Below are 18,110 nucleotides of genomic sequence, written 5' to 3'. Positions count from 1 at the left end.
GGGTACTCTGCTGACCTTGAACCATGCTTCCTGATTTCTGTCACCTTGCACTGCCCGCCCCTCCCTCTGCTGCAGCCACACTGCTTTTCCTTGCCTCCCCACAGCCCTTCCCCTCCCACTAGCCAGGATTTCACATATATTGTCTGAATAGTTTCCTCCACGCCTCCTCTTTCCCCTGACCAGACACTTCCTACTTCCCTTCTGGAAGTAGGCCTGACCACCACCACTCCTCGATGCTAGTCCAGGCCCAGCCCTGGATTTCATGCTCAGAGTGTCCCCTCCTGTGCCACTTAACACCATTGTGATGAATGATTTGGCCCCTGCCGTAAGGAATTTCCCATGAGAGTGGGAACTCAGTATCCAGGGAGCATTTGCCACGTCTTTAAGTCAGAGTCAGCTCAAGAAATGGCTTGTGTTAGAGTGGGCCAAGGCTGCCTTCTGGCTCCTTTAAGACACTCACCAGCCTGCTTTCATTTACATGCTGTGTCTAGTGTCTGGTGCACATTTGCTTGCTCAAAGGAGTTTGCCTAAGGGGCTAGGGTGACGGCTCAGTGGTAAAAGTGCTTGCTGTGAAAGCATGAGGGCAGAAGTTCAGTCCCCAGCTCCCAGGTAAAAAGCCAAGGGTAGATTGTTCACGCCTGATCCCAGGACTTGTGAAGCAAAAGCAGGAAGGATACTGGGGCTTGCCTGCCAGCCAGTGTGGCTAACTCTGTGAGCTCCAAGTTCAGTAAGAAACTGTCTCACACAAAACAAAACAAACAGTAACAACAAAAACAGGAGGATCTCTGTGAGTTTGAGGCCAGCCTGGTCTACAGAGTTGAGTTCCAGGACAGCCAGAGCTACACAGAAAACCTCTGTCTCAAAAAAACCAAAAAAAAAAAACAGGTGGGGAGGGCAGAGATTCCAGCCTGTGGCTCCTATACACACACGTGTATCTGCTAAAGGAGTTTGTCTCAGCATGACTTCTGACCGCTCTTGTCCTTCCCAGGGTTCTACTGTTGCTAGAGAAGCAAGTGACAAGGAAAAGGTATGCCGACGCTGAGCAAAGGTGAAAGGGTTGTTTGCCACTGGTAACACCTTCTGTTGGCCATCTGTCATCTCCCCTCTGTGACCCCAGCCCAGCTCCCAAACATGTTGTCTGTCACCATGAAATGTTCTGTGTCATTAAGCACCTGCCTGTCCTTGGCACACTCAGCATTTCCCTTCTGCCTTTGCTGGGTTCTTTGTGGTTCTGCTGGGATGGAGAAGGCTATAGTTCAGCCTGAACCAGTAAGAAGCTCCTAAACTCTGGTGTAGTCCAGGCTCAGCAGGAGAGGACCCTTCGCACAGGCCTCACTGGCTGATACACGTTTGCTGTCCTCGCCCGTCTTACATTTATCTCACACTTATCTCTTGGCTTCTGTGCTGTCATCACTGAGCATCTGTGTGAAAGCCCTCTCCCTTCTTTGCATGCTGCTCCTGGCAGAACGGCCATTCTACCCGGCCGAGTGAGTTAGCCCGCCTGACTTGACCCTGCTTGTCGCTCTCCCAGGCTAAGGACTTGCCAACGTTCAAAGACAATGACTTCCTCAATGAAGGGCAGAAGCTACATGTGGGAGAAGAGAGTAAAAAGAACTTCCTGGAAAAACTGAAGCGAGACGTTGAGGTACCAGCCAACCTTTGTCTTCATCCTGCTCCCAGATCAGGAACCTCTCTCACCTTCAGAAGATGAACGGGATCAAAGGGTGTTGGCAAGAGTCACACCTAAGACCCATACAGACTCCCAGAAGGCTACACCCCCTAATCCTTCCCAAACAGTTTCCTGGGGACCAAGTATGCAAATGTCTGAGCCCATGGGGGCATTCTCCTTCAAACCTCCACATGCCTCATTTTACTGGTGGGACATTTGTCACCGGCATAGAATGTTTTCTTCCTGTGCCTTTACTAGTCCATCGGACACATGGCACTCCCACAGTGGTAGGGCACCTCCCATTACAATTACTTGAGAGTGTGTGTGTGTGTGTGTGTGTGTGTGTGTGTGTGTGTTTAGGACTTAACAGAAGTTGAGAGTTGCAGCCTGGAGGAACTGCTGGGTTGCACCAACCTTCCCACTCTCTTCCACAGAGCAGCATGCCTTTACGTCTTTCCTCAGACTCCCTGCGGCCTCAGTTGGTCCGAGACCATTCTGGGATGCTCCTCGATCAGGCAGTGATGCTTCGATTTTCACCCTCCAGCCCATGCCTTTCTAGCTCCTCTTCACCCTGCAGCCACAGCCTGGTGCCTGTCCTTAGAGAGTCCTCCTACCCTCTGCTGAGTGATTGCCTCACCCTAGACACACTCTGGACAGAGACTATGGCATCTTACTCCCGCTGCATTTTTGAAGCTGGTGTGGAGCTAGCTAGATGAATTGAAAGGATTGCCTTCTCCCCTTCCAGATGGCCCTGGGCTACCCCACATAACCCCCTTCCTCCCTTCCTTCCTTCCGTCCTGTTCCCGCCTCCCTAGTTCCTTGCCCAGCTGAAGATCATGGACTACAGTTTACTGGTGGGCATCCACGACGTCGACCGGGCGGAGCAGGAGGAGATGGAGGTGGAAGAGCGAGCCGAGGACGAGGAATGCGAGAACGACGGCGTGGGCGGCAGCCTGCTGTGCTCCTACGGCACACCCCCGGATAGCCCTGGCAACCTCCTCAGCTTCCCCCGGTTCTTTGGGCCCGGAGAGTTCGACCCCTCGGTCGACGTCTATGCCATGAAAAGCCACGAAAGTAAGAGGTGGTGCCACCCCGCCCAGCCAGCCCCGAGTGCTTCTACTCACTGTTGGGACTTGGGGCGCCCGCATCCCCGCCTCATTCGTTGGTGACCTGCCACCTCCAGCCTCCTATTTACAGTCACCCTGAGAACTGGGACCTGGGGTTTCTGCCCTCAGCTCTAGCGTCACTTCTCTGGCCGTCTTGGGGGATGAGACACAGTTCATGGGAAGGACAGACCTTTTTGTAGTGCTGCCTTGGTCCCACAGAGTGGCCAGAGGTCAAAGGAACCCTTTAAGGAGCCCTTTGCTCCCTGGCTCCAGAATGACAAGTTGAATTCCAAACCTTGGATCCAAGGGCAATGGGTGTGGCAGACACTTTCCATCTTCTCTGTACAGGTGCCCCTAAGAAGGAGGTCTACTTCATGGCCATCATCGATATCCTCACACCCTATGATGCTAAGAAGAAAGCTGCACATGCTGCCAAAACAGTGAAACACGGGGTGAGTTCCCAGTCTTCTCCCGGGGCCCAGAACTGTGACATACATCAGTACTCGGAGTGCCTGGAGGGTGCTCTTGGCCTCCTGCTCTGGGAACGTGTCTGCGCCCTCCTTCCCAATAGAGAAGATCAGCCTGGCTGTCTTCCCTTGTGCTCCCTGCTTTCCTGCCTCTTTCCTTGCCTGGCCAGGTAATAAACACGGCTTGTTTTTCCCAGGAGTTGTGTGGCCTTTGGGCCGAGCTGCCAGTTCCGTTCCCCTGGGGCTGGCGGGCATGTTGGGCCTCTTGTTGGAGAGCCAAGAGTAGCTTTGTTTCCATGCTCACAGTGCTCCCCACGGGCTTGGTTCTCCACACATTGGCCTCCAACAGAGACCAGGACCTTTGTGCCACCTCCACGTCGCCTTTCCACATCTTCCTTGGGTACATCAGTCAGAGTGGGCCCAGGAGAGCACTGACGTGACACATAAGCCACTTCCTGAGGTGGCCTGGTGATCCCTGATGCCGAATAACAGGCTCATGGCCTAATGACGTCAGTGCTAGGATGCTGAGGCAGGAAGACTATATAAAGTCAGGACCAGCATGGGCCACATCCAAAACTGCCTTTGAAAAAGAAAAGTTATTATTTTTTTGTATAAGGCAGTAGTTCTCAACCTGTGGGTCACAACCCCGTTGGGGGTGTCTAACTACCCTTTAACATGGGTCACGTGTCAGATAGTCACATTGCCATTCATAACAGCAGTAAAATTAGTTACAAAATGTCAACAAAAAAGAATTTTATGGTTGGAGGTCACCAGAATGTGAGGAATTGTATTAAAGCATTGTAGTATCAGGAAGGTTGATTTAAGGTCTAAATTTAAGGGCCCTTTAAGAAAAACAAACAAACAAACAAACAAACAAAGAGAAATGCCCTAGAAGACTTGGTGCCTCTCAGTTGTCCACTCCCAGTCTTCCAGTTAGGGTTGGCATCTGACCCGAGTGCGTATGTTTGTGTTTCAGGCCGGGGCTGAGATCTCCACTGTGAACCCGGAGCAGTACTCTAAGCGCTTCAACGAGTTCATGTCCAACATCCTGACATAGTCCACTCTACCTTCTGCCAGAGCCAGACTGCCGGGCGAGGGGTCGGGGATCGGGAGAGGGAAAGGGTGCATTTGGGCTGGAAGGGAGGGTGGGGAGCAGAGCGGGGGGTCCAGAGGGCTTTAGTAAAGGGACTGCAGCCTGTGACACAGAGCAGCTCTAGCAGGGAGGGAGGGACGCGCTGCTTGTGCAAAGGCCACAGGATGCAGCCTAACTCCGAGCACCCTTGGTTCGCCCCTTTTGTCCCTGTTTCAAACGGGGGTTCCCTCCTCGGTATCTTGTAACCTTTTGTGATACCTTGGGGCTGGAGTTGACTTTGTGGGTTCATTTGGGTTTGTTCCTTAAATTCATTGCTCCAGGTTTGCTATTTATAATGCTGTATGTCACCACCCTAGCCACCCTCCCCCTGTTCCTGTCAGGCTCTCTGTTCCTTTCAGTTAAGGCCAGCACAAGGGCCCTGAACAGCAGTTGCTCTGAGGACACCACGAGAGGAGGTCAGGCACCTCCGTTGGCCGCGTTTTGAGCGCACCCGGATGGACGTCTTCATATCCTGGAGTATTGTGCATAATTCCCTCCGTGTCTCCACCCTGGATCCAAGTGAAATGTGACGTTCCCTCCTCCACCCTGTCCTTGCAGAACACTGCAGGTTGACTCCGACATCTGGGGCCCGAGTCAGGGGCCTCCGAGGGGGACAGGTTCATCTTCATCCCGTGGTGCATGACCGTCAGACAGCTGGTTCTCAAAGAGCCCAGAGATCACCACCCAAGCCGCCTGCGCCTCTGACTGGAATTCCAGTGTCTGTCAAGCCTGCCTCCCACTGGCTCAAGGGGAACTGGAAAGCATCTTTGCCTTTATCGGGACCCCTGTGCCTCCATGGCTGTTTCCCTTTGGGAAACTCCCAGAAACGAATACTCGTCAAATGGGGCCATTTGCATTGTCCATGTCCTAACTCCTGACCTCTGGGTACACAGCCACCTGTAGCGGGCATGTGGTCAGGGGCAGAGACGCTGCCACTCCAAGCCCCGGCCTGCCATGCAGGTGCCTGGCTCCCTGTGCCTGTGACTTCTCGCCTGGACAGCTTTAGCCAGCAAGGTGCTCCACCTGAGGTTGCCTGAGTCACTTGCGGACGTGACCCAGGAAAGCCTATTTGGAGGCCTCATGTGGGGCTTGACCCATCCCCCAGCCTCAGGGCTGATTTTCCCTGTTGCCCTCTTACCCTTTCTGAACTTGGGATCTGCCTACAGGCCTCCTTGGAAAGAGTGACATCCTGCAGCCTCCTTCAGGATTCCGGCCCGGGGCCTCAGAAGGGAGCTAGCTACACAAGTCATTTCTGATGCCACCAGGCCAACTGGTTGCTAGGAAGAAAAAAAAAAAAAAAACAACAACAACAAAAAAGGCCCTGTTGGCCTGCACTTGGGAGAGGTACAGGCCTGCCTCCTCCCAGCCCCTCAAAAGGAAATCAGAAACTTTCAGAATGAGATGGAAAATTTGTATGTAGATAACCCCAAAGATGTGAAGCTGGTTTGTGGAACTATCTTGGGTGAACAAATGATTTTCAATGGCTTGCCTCCCCAACGAGCTGAGCTCAGCTTGGGGAGCCGGAGCCACTGTGCTGTGTCCTCCCCAAGTGGCACTAAACTAAGGAAGCAAGGTGACAGTCTGGGGCTTCTCTGCGGCTGCCACATTGGTGGAAGCCCTTCTGGTGAGGCAGGTGGGGCCACAGTCCTTCCCAAGATGCTCTGGGGAGCAGGACCACGCAAGGGTCTTGAGGAAGTACTCGGACCCACGTGGCTCATGGAAAAGTGGTTTTAATTTAGGAGAGGGGTTATAGGAACAAAGTCTGGACTCCACTCCCCCCACCTTACAATCAAGATTGAGGAATCCGGATCTGCTCCCGGGAGCCCCAGGCTTGGAAGCCAAGGCCCTTGTAGATCCTGCTCTGCATTTGAAAATCCTAACAGTCCTATCAAAGTAGCTACCAGACGTCTAGTCTAACTGGGTTAACATTGAGTTGTTTTTGTTTTTTTTTGGGGGGGGTTGTTTTGTTTGTATATTGTTTACAGTTTTGAAAGGTAGCATTCTGTTTCAGATAATCTTTGTTTCACTGACAGTATTGTTGAGTGGGTCAAAATACTTGAGCTGTGGTTTGGTGGATTTAAAGGTTTTTTTTTTTTTTTTTTTTTTTTTTTTTAAGGTCATTTCTCTGTGTTGTCTTCAAAACTTCGGGTTTGGCCCTCCGGTTCCTTTGGCATTCATACGTTTGAAAGCTATTTATCTTGGTTTCATACAAGTTTTCTTTTCTTTGTGACAAAGATGTGCTATTTGGCCTCAGTCTCAAAAACGGTCACACCCTCCCCCCATTTATCTGCTCCCTCTTTTCTGAGTCCCCACCATTCACTTTCTGGACAGACAAGACCATTCGTTTGACTCCTCAAGCCATGAGGAGCAGCCAGACCGGCCAGACCGTCCCATGGGCCTCCAGAACCATGTTGGCTCTTCCAGAAATAGACACGTAAGAATAAAGAGCCGGACAACTGGGTGAGGCCTGGATGCGGAAAGGGAGGGAATTCCCAGTTCCTCACCCTGCCTCTGTGCTGTACCCAGTCCCCTTCCCTCCTGTGGAAAGCGTGAAGCTGAGAAGTCTCAAGTCCAGGCCAAGTGAGGGGTACCATGTAAACTCTAAGACAGTAATGGCCTCAGGCTGTGTCCCTGCGTCAGGGGCGTGCAGGGCAGCGAGGAGTGTGGCTCTGCTGAAGTGCTCAATCTCTCCTTATCTAGCTCAGGGGTTACTGGTCTGTGGCTGGCGCCGTGAGTGGCCCCCAGGCTGTTCTCAGTGGCAGTATAGCTCCCCCAACAGGCAGCTCCCCCTCCCCCAATCAGTTTTCTCAATCCTGGGCTTTAGGCCTGAACAAGTCCCCTGGCAGTGCTCAAGGGAGGAGAGACTGGACTCCTGTGGAGACTTTGCCCTCTTCACAATGTGCTAGGCCTGCCTGGGGAGGTGACCAAAGCCCCAGGACTCTCTCAGTAGCTAATTCACCCCCCTCCTCCCCCACCCCAAATAGCCTTTTTAACAATTCAGGTTCAGAGGGAGAAAAACGTTAGCTGTTTCTAGGATATGACCTACTCGAGTATTTTGGGCAGGACAGTTGAGTGTACTGAGACAGCCCTCGGAGCTCTGGTTTGTGCTTTCCCAAGTTTAGAGATCTCATACGCAGTCATGACGGCCGGTGGGGGTCAGGGCTCAAAGGGAAGCACAGTTAGACAGTTACCCAAAATCTGCCAGCCATGGTCCCAGTCGTCTTCTGGAAAGTGCCACTTAGGAAGGGTGACTCAAAGGGGGAATGAGACTCAGCCGCACTTCAACAACAGGAAAGGAGGCTGGGAGGCACTGGAAGAGCCCATTACTTGCCCACAGCCATTTTGTGAGGTGGGCGCCCACACATTTAGGGGGAACCCATCTGCTTAGCACATCTCGGCAGCGGGTCAGAACGTTGAACACACAGAATTTCAATGAAGTCCAGAGTCATCTTTGGGACTGCAGGAGTAAAGCACCACCCACCACATGTGACTTCTCCATTTCCGGCTGCAAGTTCCATTTTTTTTTAAATAGGAATTTCCACCCCTGTGCTTGTCAAATGTCTGCTCTCAACAGTTCAAGCCCCTGTTACTGTTTTAAAATGCATGCGTGTTAAAAAATGAAATCTCCAACTGGAGGACAAAATAAAACTCAAAAAGCTTTGTGTACATCTGGTATGTGAGTGCGTGGAGGTACAGCCCCCCCCCCCCCATTAGAGTGTCTTTGTGCTGGTCTTAGAGGCAGCTCCGGTGAAATCGGCGTGCGGTTTGGAGAAGCGACGTGACCGAAGCTACTCTGAGGTGCCTACTAGTTATTACCATGTACCGCTGCCCGCTCCCTCACTTCAGCTGTGCAGACAACGGCTAGGAGCCACGGATCCCAACTGGCTATGTGGCGTGGGCCTGGACCAGCCCCATCAGTGGCACCTCAGATTCAGAAACAAAACTTAGATCACCCCAGACCTACTGATCCAAAACATCTAAAAAAGGAAAAATCCCGCCAGACATCACCTCCCACCATGGCTGTGTGTATCTGCCATTCTAGCCCAGCAGAGAGGGAGGTAGAGACATCATTGGAAGGCAGACAAGGGCCTGGGCTGTGGTTAGTGGTAGAATACTGCCTAATACTGAAGGCCTTGGGTTCGAGTCCAACCCTACAAAATATGTATTTTGGTTTTCTGAGACTGGGGTTCTCTGTGTAGCCTTGGCTGTTCTGAACTCTTTACAGACAAGGATGGCCTTGAACTAGCAAAGATACGCCTGCCTCTGCCTGCTGAGCGCCGAGATTAAAGGCCGCCACCACCAGGCCAAAAAATTATTTTAAATAGGAATGAGTTGGATGGGAATTATTTTAAATTGAGTTGGAGATAATTGGGGCTACCTGGGAGCCATGCAGATAGCCACTGATGGGGTACTGCGCACACACTACAAGATGGGCTCCTGTGAGCCGCACGGTGTCCTAAGTGGCCAATAAGATCCTCTCCAAGGAGACCTTGCTAACCCCCGCCAAAGCGATGAACTGAAGACAAACACTGACCTACATCATTCATGGTCCTTGGCCAAACTCCACGAAAACAGTGGAAGGATGCCAATGGAGCTTAATGAAAGGGGTTGGGGGGGCAGCAAATGGAACATGGGTTTATATCCTTGCACCACAGCTTAGCAAGTGAACGGAGACACTTGTATGAAGGCTTTTCATGTCTAAGGCTCACATTAGCTCCCTTGGCTCACAATGATGACCGAGTTCTAAGATATGAAAAGCACTTTGTACACAGCCCAGCCCAGTCCAGGCATCCACTGGTCACTAGTAGGGAGCCCCGGGTGTGCCAATGAAGCAAGGGCAAGTCCAAAAGAAAAGAGGGCTGGAGTAGCAGACTGTGTGCCTAGCATGTCCAAGGTCCCAGGTTCAACCCCTGCACCAAAAAATAAAAACAGAAAAACCCTAAGAGGGCTGAGATAAGGTAGTTCTTTATACTGGACTCTGTCCCTGATGGGAGCTATGGGAACAAACACAAGCAGGAGTGAAAGAAAGTCAATTTTATTAAAAAGAAAAACAACAAAACAAAACTGGGACTAGGGCACAGGGTTGGTTAGTCCATCCGGGCCTTCAGTGTCCTGGTGGTGATCTTGTCTTTTTCACTGCCAAGGGAGAAAAATCACACACAAAAAAATCATGTGCACTGCCTGCCTCTCCTCTGACCCTAAGCATCTGGTGCCTGCCCTACAGACTGTTATGAAGGCAGCATGGGCAAGGGCAGGGAGATGGTTGGGACTGGACTGAGATAGCCCCCAAAGGAGCGGTGGCCCTCAGGCCTACAGGACAAGTGGCTTCACAAGCCCTTGTGTCTCACTGCTGAGGACACAAGAACCTTCTGCTCTTTATGGTCAGTAAGCAGGCCTCGGGAGGAGAGGGGACACTACTTCATTCTGCTAGGCTCCCGGTGATAGATAGCCTCCATCAGGGAGAGCAATATGCATCTCGGGGCTGGCTAGGGACTGGGATGTGAGCTCTGCAGTTCTGGGCTGCAGACTGGAGGGCGCTTGGGGACAGGGAGCCACCACCCACTCAGTCTGCAGGAAGTTGCCGCCCACGGTCATCCCTGAGACTTTGGGGGCACTGTTAAGGAAGGAAAGAAATGTCTACTGTGAGGAGACGTGGCCAGAGTGTCACCCGACAGAGGCCTGGAGAGTCTGGGCAGCACCCAGCTGCCCACTGTTGGCTCACTCCTTCTCTGTCCCCCTCTTCCTTTTTTGGAGATGGGACTTCACTGTTTAGCTCAGGCGAATCTTGAATTCAAAACCCTCTTGCCTCCCCAGAGCTGAGGATACAAATGTCCCACCACCTGGGTCCTGTCACCGTGCTGTGTGTCCAGTGGCACCTCTCTGATCTTACCCCTGACAGGGCGCAGGAGGTTAAGTGGTTTGCTGTGGGGAAGGAGGAAACACTGTGTGAGGTCCCTAGAATTCTCCCCACCCATACTCACATGATGTGGACAATGACGCCCATGCCTGACACGGCATCCCTGTCCACAGCGTTCAGCATGGCCTGGGAAATGGTTTCAAACAGGTGTTCTGGATCCTGCAACAAGGTAAAGCTTTCAGGCCTGGGATGTGCACAAAGAGCAAAGCTTCCTGGCACCTCAACCCTCTTATTTTCTGCGCTCCAACTGCCCTGCTCTAGGCCCTGCCATGTCTGGTGTGAGGGGCGGTTCCCTGGATATAGGAACCTGTCATATATATATCCTGCGTGTCCAACAGGCACCTCAAAACCCAGCCCACCCAATCTTACAAGCCGACTCCTCAAAGTCTCCATCTTGACTCCCCGCCTTGATTTTGGCTGCCCTCCTGACCCCAGTCACACTGAGCTGTAGCTGGGGTGCCTCAGGGTCCCTCCGTTCAAGAAAGGCATTTAGACGTGGCGTGGTTTTTTCTGAGATCCCTCCTACTCTTTTCCAGCCTCATTTCACTACACACATTTTCCCGCCACAGGTACTCTCAATTCAGTGAACATCTCTGGCCCGGCCAATACCCTGTACAGGCTGTTCTTCCTGCCCCAGGCCTGCTTTTCCCTCTTCCTCCTCTAACATTTGAATAGGCATTTGAATGCCTGCCTGGTTAAGGCAGCAAACCCTTGCAGTCACTTTGTACCTGGCTTCCCGAAAGCCTGCAGAGTGGCTCCCTGGGAAGCACAGCTCTAATTTTTCCACGTACTTTCTCCAGGGCCCAGTCTGAGAATGTCCCCATTCACAGCTGAGGTAAATGGAGGTAGAACAGGGCTGACTCATTTACGTAAGAATGGGTTTCTACCCAGCACTCAGGAAGCAGAGGTGTGGAGCTCTGAGTCTGAGGCCAGCCTGGTCTACAGAGAGTTCCAGAACAGACAGGGCTACACAGAGAACCCACGTCTAAAAGAAACAAACAAACAAACAAATCAAAGAAACAAAAAAAAACTAAAAAACCAAGTTTCTAGTTCAGACAAGCTGGCTCCAGGCTCACTGTGGTACTCCCTGTCATGGGAGGGGACGCTAGAAGTCCAGCAGGACGCCGTAAACATGTGACCGGGGTGGGTAAAGAGGCTGCTATCCACACCGCCGGCCCAGTTGGAACCCTCGAATGGAGCAGCAGCTGTGGCCTGCTCTTGCCACACCTTCCTCTCCACTGCCTGCTGCACAAACACAGCTGCCTCTGATGGCTGCGGGCGCGGAGGCCGGCGCGGCTGGGGGGCTGACTTACCATGTCGGGCTCCCAGAGGGACTCACACATCCCGTACATTTGTTCCGAGCAGGTACCGCTGACTACGAAGTCATCAGTCACCATGGGGCAGCCAATGAGGTCTAGAGAACAAATGAAGGGCTTAAAGGTCTTCGGGTCCAACCCGGCGATGACAGGCTCTGTGTAGTAGGGGCCAAACCTGTGGCCAGGGCGAGAGAGAATCCAGAATTCAGGAGTACTGGCGTTCACATACATGCCTCTTCAGACATGGGCGGCTCCTGAGGGAGGTGCCCGCAAACGTCCTTCCCCCTCGGCCAGCCTGTGCAGCCACACCCCCGCCCCCAGCATCTGGCAATGTTCTAAGATGTTCACCCTCCTGTGACCTCCCTTCCTCCCTAGTCCTTTTTGAGAATTCTGCCTTCTCATCTTCCTTACTGACCCACGGTCCTACCATGACCGTGCCCTATCTGTCCATTCACACCTCTACTTCTCTAGAAACCGAAGGACTTGATACTGCCCTAAGGTGCGGCTTGGTGGCAGAGCACATGCCCAGCATGCAAGGAGCCCTGTGCTTGAGCTCCAGCATTGCAAAAACAAAACAAACAGACAAACAAACAAACAAGACCACTTTCAAATCAGCTGGCTATGGTGGCACACATCTGTGGTCCTTGTGTTCAAGGGACAGGGAGGAGGCTCGAGCTGGACACCAACCTAACCTACAAACAAAACCCCCAGGGGTCTAAAGTCCAAGCTGGGCGTGGGGAGGCAAGGGCATCTCGGTGAGTTCGAGGTTACCCTGGTTTACTTGGGGATTTCTAGTTCACCCAGTGTTACAGAGAGGCCCTGTCTCAAAACAGACTAAAGAGAAGCTCAACACCAAATGTCCAGTCACTCAGTAGAAACTATCCACGTGGGTCCTTCGTTTGTTGAACTTTTAAAAACTGAGTGTTTGTGTAGGTGTGTATACATGCAGAGTCTGTGTGTGTGTGTGTGTATGTGTGTGTGTGCGTAAACACATACAGAGGTCAATGTCTACGTGTAGGTGTAAACACATACAGAGGTCAGTGTGTGTGTGTGTGTGTGTGTGTGTGTGTGTATAGACACGCAGAGGTCAGTGTGTGTGTGTGTATGTGTGGATGTATACAAATGCAGAGGTCAGTGGGTGGGTGTGGACACATGAAGAGCTCTGAGGACAACTTGAATGAATGGCGCTCCTTCCCCCACATGGGTCCTGGGAAACTCACCCAGCAGCCTTTCTCAGGGCAAGGTCTTCAGTGGTAGCACTATAAAAATTATTCTTCAGTCCAGGACTGAAGCGTGACCTGAGAGCCCTAAGCTTAACCCATATCACCACAAAAGATTTAGAGGGGGTAAAAAAAAAAAAAGGCTGGGGGAGGGAGTCTGAGGGGGGGGGGGGGGGGGGGGGGGCGGGGGGGGGGGGGGGGGGATGGGACACTTGCCTAATCTGTGCAAGGCCTGGGTTTCTGTCCATGCCCCAGGAGGGGCTTAAAACAACCAAGTGTGACAGTGGGAGAGCAATGAGGTTAGGGCCTGCTCTTAACGCTAAGCCACCCATTCAACCGTGCCCTATTTTTATTTCTGCTTATAACCTTTTTGTAAGGCCTAAAATGACTTCGAAATAAAAGGTTAAAGAAAAAAAAAAAAAAAAAAAAAGAGAATGAAAACAACAGACCACATTTCAACTTGTATCCTATGAGCCTCCTTTAGCTCCGCCCAGCTTCTGTGTGTCTTTTTATGAATGAAAGTTAACACTGGAGCTGGGGCTGGGGAGGCCTGCTCAGTTGCCAGAGAGCACTTGCTGCTCTTGCAGAGAGCCTGGATCTGGTTCCCAGCACCCACACGGTGGCCCTAACTACCTATGACTCCAGTGACAGGGACAAGCCCCTCTCCCGTGGGCACCAAAACACATGGTGTACGTCCACGCACGTGAAATGAAGTAAATAAGAAAACAAGAACAAGCTCATTGATCCCTAGAATCCGGGGCTGCGAGACTCCAGAACACAGTTTGGTGGGGCTCCAGACAAGGCCGTGGGCTCTCTGGATTCCCAGCTTTTGAGGCCTGTCTTTTGGTCTCTCTCTGGTTGTGAGGCGGGCCCAGAGAGCTCAGAAGCACCAAGAAAGGACGGCGCGCTGCAAGTGAGGAACGGGAGGGCAGATCCTGAGTCAGTATTCGTGAAGCAGAGACAAGGATGTCGCCATAACCTCGGGGCCAGCCTGGGCTAGGGACACTGTCTCAGACAGGAAGGAATGAGGGAAGGGATGGGAGGACAGTAAGGTGAAAAATGAAACAAGCTGGGAAGCCAGGGAGACACTGTCCCCACAGCACCACACCCACACTGCTTGGCCAAACTAAGCGTCTGAGCCCCCCTCCCCCCAGTGCCAGGCTCCTGGGCCCCCCCGAGTGTTAGGCTTTGCCTCCACCCACCGTTTCTCATACAGGAGGTTGGCCACCATGCTCATGAGGGTGTAAGGCTTGATCGGCCGGCCTTCCTTCAACTCGTACAGGTTCAGCCGGAACTTGAGGCGCTGGGCACTGGGGAAGGGGAGGCGGAGAGTGAGTCATGGCTAAAAGTCCTCTAATCTCCAACCTGCAACAGTCGGGAGTAACACAGGGAGATATCCAATTTCTGTCCCTACCAAGGCGGGGACTGTGCTCACTGGTGAAAAGGTGCCTAAGAAGAACGAGCCTGTGTCTCTCAGGGCCACCTCCGAGTTCCAGGGTAGACCCTGGGCAGCACCAATCTGAGCTCCCAAGATATGGGAGCAAACAGTCTCGGGGTGAAGTTAACTTCATCTTACGGGTGAGAAAACCGTGGATGAGGAAATGAGGCGTTGCTGTGTAGAGCAAGGAGGCGAACCCACTGACAGGAGCCTGCAGGACACAGTCCAGGGGGCTACTGGAGTCACCGGGAGAGCCTGCGCAGTTCTGTGTTCTGGAGACCTTGCGAGACTCCTGTAGCGCTCCCCTCCCATCTCCTAGGACACCGGCACCTGCAGCTGCTTAGGCCTCATGCTCTGGAAATCCTAGCCCAACTCTTCCCCTCTCTTCTTTTTTATTTAGTGTGTGTGTGTGTGTGTGTGTGTGTGTGTGCGTGCGCAAACGCACACCACTTTGTACATGTGGAGGTCAGAGGGCAACTTACAGGGAGTCAGTTCTTGCCTTTTACCACCTGGTCACTGGGTTTGGCCACAAGTACCTTTACCCACTAAGCCTTATTGCTTTCCCTTTCCTCCCCTTTTCTCAGTTCTTCCTGATCCCCTGCTAAAAATAAGGTTCAGCTCTCCAGGCACAGCACACACAAACACACCATCCCACCCCTCTAGACTCTGCTCCCCTAGATTCAGCATGTCACCAAGGCCTCTCCAGCCCTAAGGTGTACCTTCAAAACCCCACCCTGTGAGGGGCTTGCCCTTCAAAAGAGCAGTTAAAAAAATAAATAAATTACCATCACTGGATGCAGTGATTACAGGCACACGCCTGTAATTCCATCACTCAGGAAGGCAGAGACAAGCAGATCTCTGTGAGTTAGAGGCCAGCCTGGTCTACAAAGTGAGTCCAGGCCAGCCAAGGCTACAGAGAGAAACCCTGTCTCAAATAAATAAATAAATAAATTGCCAAATCGCCGTCAGCTGGGGTGGCGCAGCTGGGGCTTGCTTGTCTTGAGGATATAGTTCAACAGCGCATTACATGCTTAAGGATTCAAAGCCCCGGATTCAAGTTCTAGCACCAGGAAGGAAAGGGGGGGGGGGGCGGTGCCTGACTCCTGACCTCAGTGCTCAATGAACAAATCTTTCTTTGGCCTCCTAATAGTCACTAAGGCTAGTGGGCAACAACTCACAATGTCGCTTCTGTGAGATGGGTCAGCAAGCAGGTGAAAACACCTACCACCAAGCCTGACCAGTTCAGTGCCTGGAACCCACATGGTGGAAAGGCAGAGCCAGCTCCTGCAAGTTGTCCTCTGACCTCCGCACACATGCTGTGGCCCCTGGGCATACAAACATGATAGCATAATAATAACAAATGTAAGGGCTGGAGGGATGGCTCGGTAGTTAAGGGCACGGAATGCTCTTCCAGAGGACCTGCCTTCTACTCCCGGCACACACATAATGGCTCACAGCCATCTGCAACTCAAGCTTGGGTGTGAGGAGAGTGTGTAGCCTCTGCAGACACTGCACACACGTGATGCACAGACATCCACGCAGGCCAAACCCCCCATGCACGTAAAATAAAAGTAAAATAATAATCAACGTGTTTTATTTGTTAATGTCCCACCCTTACTTTCCCACCACCAACCACACAGCAATCAGAACCGGCACATTAGAGCCATCACAGCGACGTGTTTTCCCTCTCCGACCTGCACTGAGATCCTGGCTGACACTCATTAACGTGCACCTCGAACAAAAGACCCTCTCAGGATCTCCATTTCTTCATCTTCGGAATGAGACAGCTAGCCAGGAATATCAAGACGCGGCAATGATTAAAGAACTCCCTAATAAGGACGCTAATCCCCACAGGGCCCAGCACAAAGTGAAACTGGAACGTAGGGTGGAACCCATCTCTGCACTCCTCTAGCGTCCGGCCGAGTCTCGCACTCACTGGTGGCGTTGGACAGATGGTTGACACCTGGCTGCTCAAAGAAGAAACCCGGGTGAAGCTGGGGCCCTGGCACACTTACACTGTCTGGACGTCGGTGGCCAGCCCGGCCAGGCCTATGTAGAGCCTGTCACCCATGGGGAAGATCTTCTGGAAGTCCGTGGTCACCATCTGGGCCTGGATCCCGAAACGCCTGTCGGCAGCGATGGCCACACAGTTCTTTCCCTTCATGGCCATGACGGCCCCTCCATTATAGGACATAATAGACTGGGTGCAAACAAACCAAGGGATTCAGTTGGTGGAGCTACGTCCCAGGGCAGGCCCCGTCCCAGGCCCCAAAGCTCATATACACGGTGCCCTCCACTCCGGAGGCGGCTGGACGCCCGGAGTTCCAGCCCGGAGCTGGGCCCGGTGGGGCGCCCAGGAACGGCACGGTCCTCCGGTGCGCGTTCTATTGACCACCCGGCCCTCTGCGTCCATGCTTTCTACTCCCACCCCAGACCCCTACCGTTCACTCCCCAATCTCACCATGATTGCGCCGTAATAGGACTCCAATCGCCACTGCGGTGCCTGCAAACGGGCTCTGGCTCTCCCTGGGCCAACGCTCTCGCCGCGTCCTCCCCATTGGCTGGCGGGCCGACTCGGCCCGACGAGCTGAGCTTCCCATTGGACGTGCGTCCCGTCAATCACAAACATGCATAGTTTGGTTGAGACGCCGAAACGGAGGTATGGAAAGCGGAAAGTGAAAAGTCACCGTGAGTGCGGAAGAGCCCGCAGTGCGGGGCATGTCGGGATCTCGGCGGACTTGGACTCGGGACCGCCCCGCCTGGGGGCGGAGCCAGCAACAGGCGGGCTTGGGACGCGGCCTCGCGGCGCTGCTGCCGGATCCGTGTGGGTCATCGGGCGCGTTTTCCTCCGCCTGTCCGACCTCATGGGTCCATTCACAAATCCTTACAAGCCACCGTGTGGCGGGCAGGGCTGGCGCCGAGCATACCCAAGGTGCCCATCGATGGCAGAACGGGAAGCCGGCGCCCGAGGTTTCGTGCCGAGGGAGCTTAGCTGGGTTTTGGTTTCGCAGGGCCGGGGGTGGGGTGGGGTCGGGGTGGGGTCGGGGGGGGCAACAGGTTGTTCAGCGTTTGGAGCCCCTCACCCCCCCTCCCTGCAGGTCGACTGACGTGGCCCCAAGTCTCCGTCCACTCTACGGAGGGAACGTTCTATGCCACATCCAAGACCCTGACCTGGGAGAGCCTGGGCCAACCGCTCCAGGGCAACCCCGGCAGGACGTGCGCGCTCCTCGCCTTCCCCACTCGGCCCCGAAGTCCCGGTTCCCCCTTCGGGAACTGATTTCTTCTCGCTGGATTTTTAAGCAGCTATAACTGCTTGGTCTGCGGTGGCTCTTGCGTCACATGGCGCTCGTTCCTATTGACTCAGCTCTCTGCCTCGCCAACAGCAGTCGCCGTCTCTGTGGCGCAATCGGTTAGCGCGTTCGGCTGTTAACCGAAAGGTTGGTGGTTCGAGCCCACCCAGGGACGGTTCGAGGTTTTTGTTTTGTTTTGAGCGCGCCGTTCTCCTTTTAAAATCAAAGCCAATTTCGGTACTGAGATGCCGGAAGCAATGCTTGTGCTACACCAACCCAGAGGCTCGTTGTATTTAGAAATCTGTGATAGTCAGTGACGGGATTTCTCTCTAACGTTCATCGCCACCACATACTACCCTCTCCCAATCTGGATTACAGAAAAGACAGGTTTCGGTCTCACTGCCGTGTTTCACAATACATTTTCCCTTGGATTAAGAATGAATTTTGCTGTGGATGTTTGGACATCTTTCCATTGTCTGCTTTAGTGGACAGTGTAAATTTGAAAGAGGGCATCTGCCGCGGTGGAATCAGGGAAGAAACCGCAGGGACAAAGGG

The 18,110-nt window shown here is 53.1% G+C and overlaps 2 protein-coding genes and 1 non-coding gene across 3 annotated transcripts in view; 2 read left to right on the top strand and 1 right to left on the bottom strand.

Annotated features, from left to right (window-relative positions):
- The window catches only part of Pip4k2b (phosphatidylinositol-5-phosphate 4-kinase type 2 beta), a 28,104-nt gene extending 20,062 nt beyond the window's left edge, over positions 1 to 8,042 (top strand). Inside the window, exons 6-10 of the mRNA XM_055619864.1 lie at positions 989 to 1,027; positions 1,532 to 1,645; positions 2,485 to 2,743; positions 3,124 to 3,227; positions 4,219 to 8,042. Of these exons, the coding sequence (XP_055475839.1) occupies positions 989 to 1,027; positions 1,532 to 1,645; positions 2,485 to 2,743; positions 3,124 to 3,227; positions 4,219 to 4,299 (597 nt within the window). The 3' untranslated portion in view covers positions 4,300 to 8,042. The remainder of the gene's footprint in view (positions 1 to 988; positions 1,028 to 1,531; positions 1,646 to 2,484; positions 2,744 to 3,123; positions 3,228 to 4,218) is intronic.
- A 1,351-nt stretch (positions 8,043 to 9,393) lies between these two features.
- On the bottom strand, positions 9,394 to 16,946 carry Psmb3 (proteasome 20S subunit beta 3). The gene is made up of 6 exons (XM_055620496.1): positions 16,727 to 16,946; positions 16,281 to 16,465; positions 14,030 to 14,137; positions 11,605 to 11,782; positions 10,356 to 10,450; positions 9,394 to 9,510 (listed from the first exon to the last, which is right to left on the bottom strand). Exons 1-6 carry the CDS (start codon positions 16,892 to 16,894, stop codon positions 9,462 to 9,464), a joined length of 783 nt encoding a protein of 260 aa, XP_055476471.1. The 5' UTR covers positions 16,895 to 16,946; the 3' UTR covers positions 9,394 to 9,461.
- Positions 16,947 to 17,656: 710 nt separating this feature from the next.
- Positions 17,657 to 17,730, top strand: Trnan-guu (transfer RNA asparagine (anticodon GUU)). The gene has a single exon. It is a non-coding gene; the product is annotated as a tRNA-Asn (tRNA).
- Positions 17,731 to 18,110: the final 380 nt, after the last annotated feature.

This window comes from Psammomys obesus, unplaced genomic scaffold, assembly GCF_907164565.1.
Source record: "Psammomys obesus unplaced genomic scaffold, mPsaObe1.curated_primary_1811, whole genome shotgun sequence".
Classification (NCBI taxonomy): domain Eukaryota; kingdom Metazoa; phylum Chordata; class Mammalia; order Rodentia; family Muridae; genus Psammomys; species Psammomys obesus.
This window is presented reverse-complemented; position numbering and strand designations above follow the sequence as displayed.

What these genes read in the sequence shown, in the direction of transcription:
- Psmb3 (XM_055620496.1), bottom strand. Translation starts at nt 16,894, where the DNA reads ATGTTTGTGATTGACGGGACGCACGTCCAATGGGAAGCTCAGCTCGTC. An exon ending in GCCACCGACGTCCAGACAGT is followed by an intron (nt 14,138 to 16,280) that starts GTAAGTGTGCCA and finishes CCCCTTCCCCAG; the next exon opens with TGCCCAGCGCCTCAAGTTCC. An exon ending in AACCTCCTGTATGAGAAACG is followed by an intron (nt 11,783 to 14,029) that starts GTGGGTGGAGGC and finishes CCCTGGCCACAG; the next exon opens with GTTTGGCCCCTACTACACAG.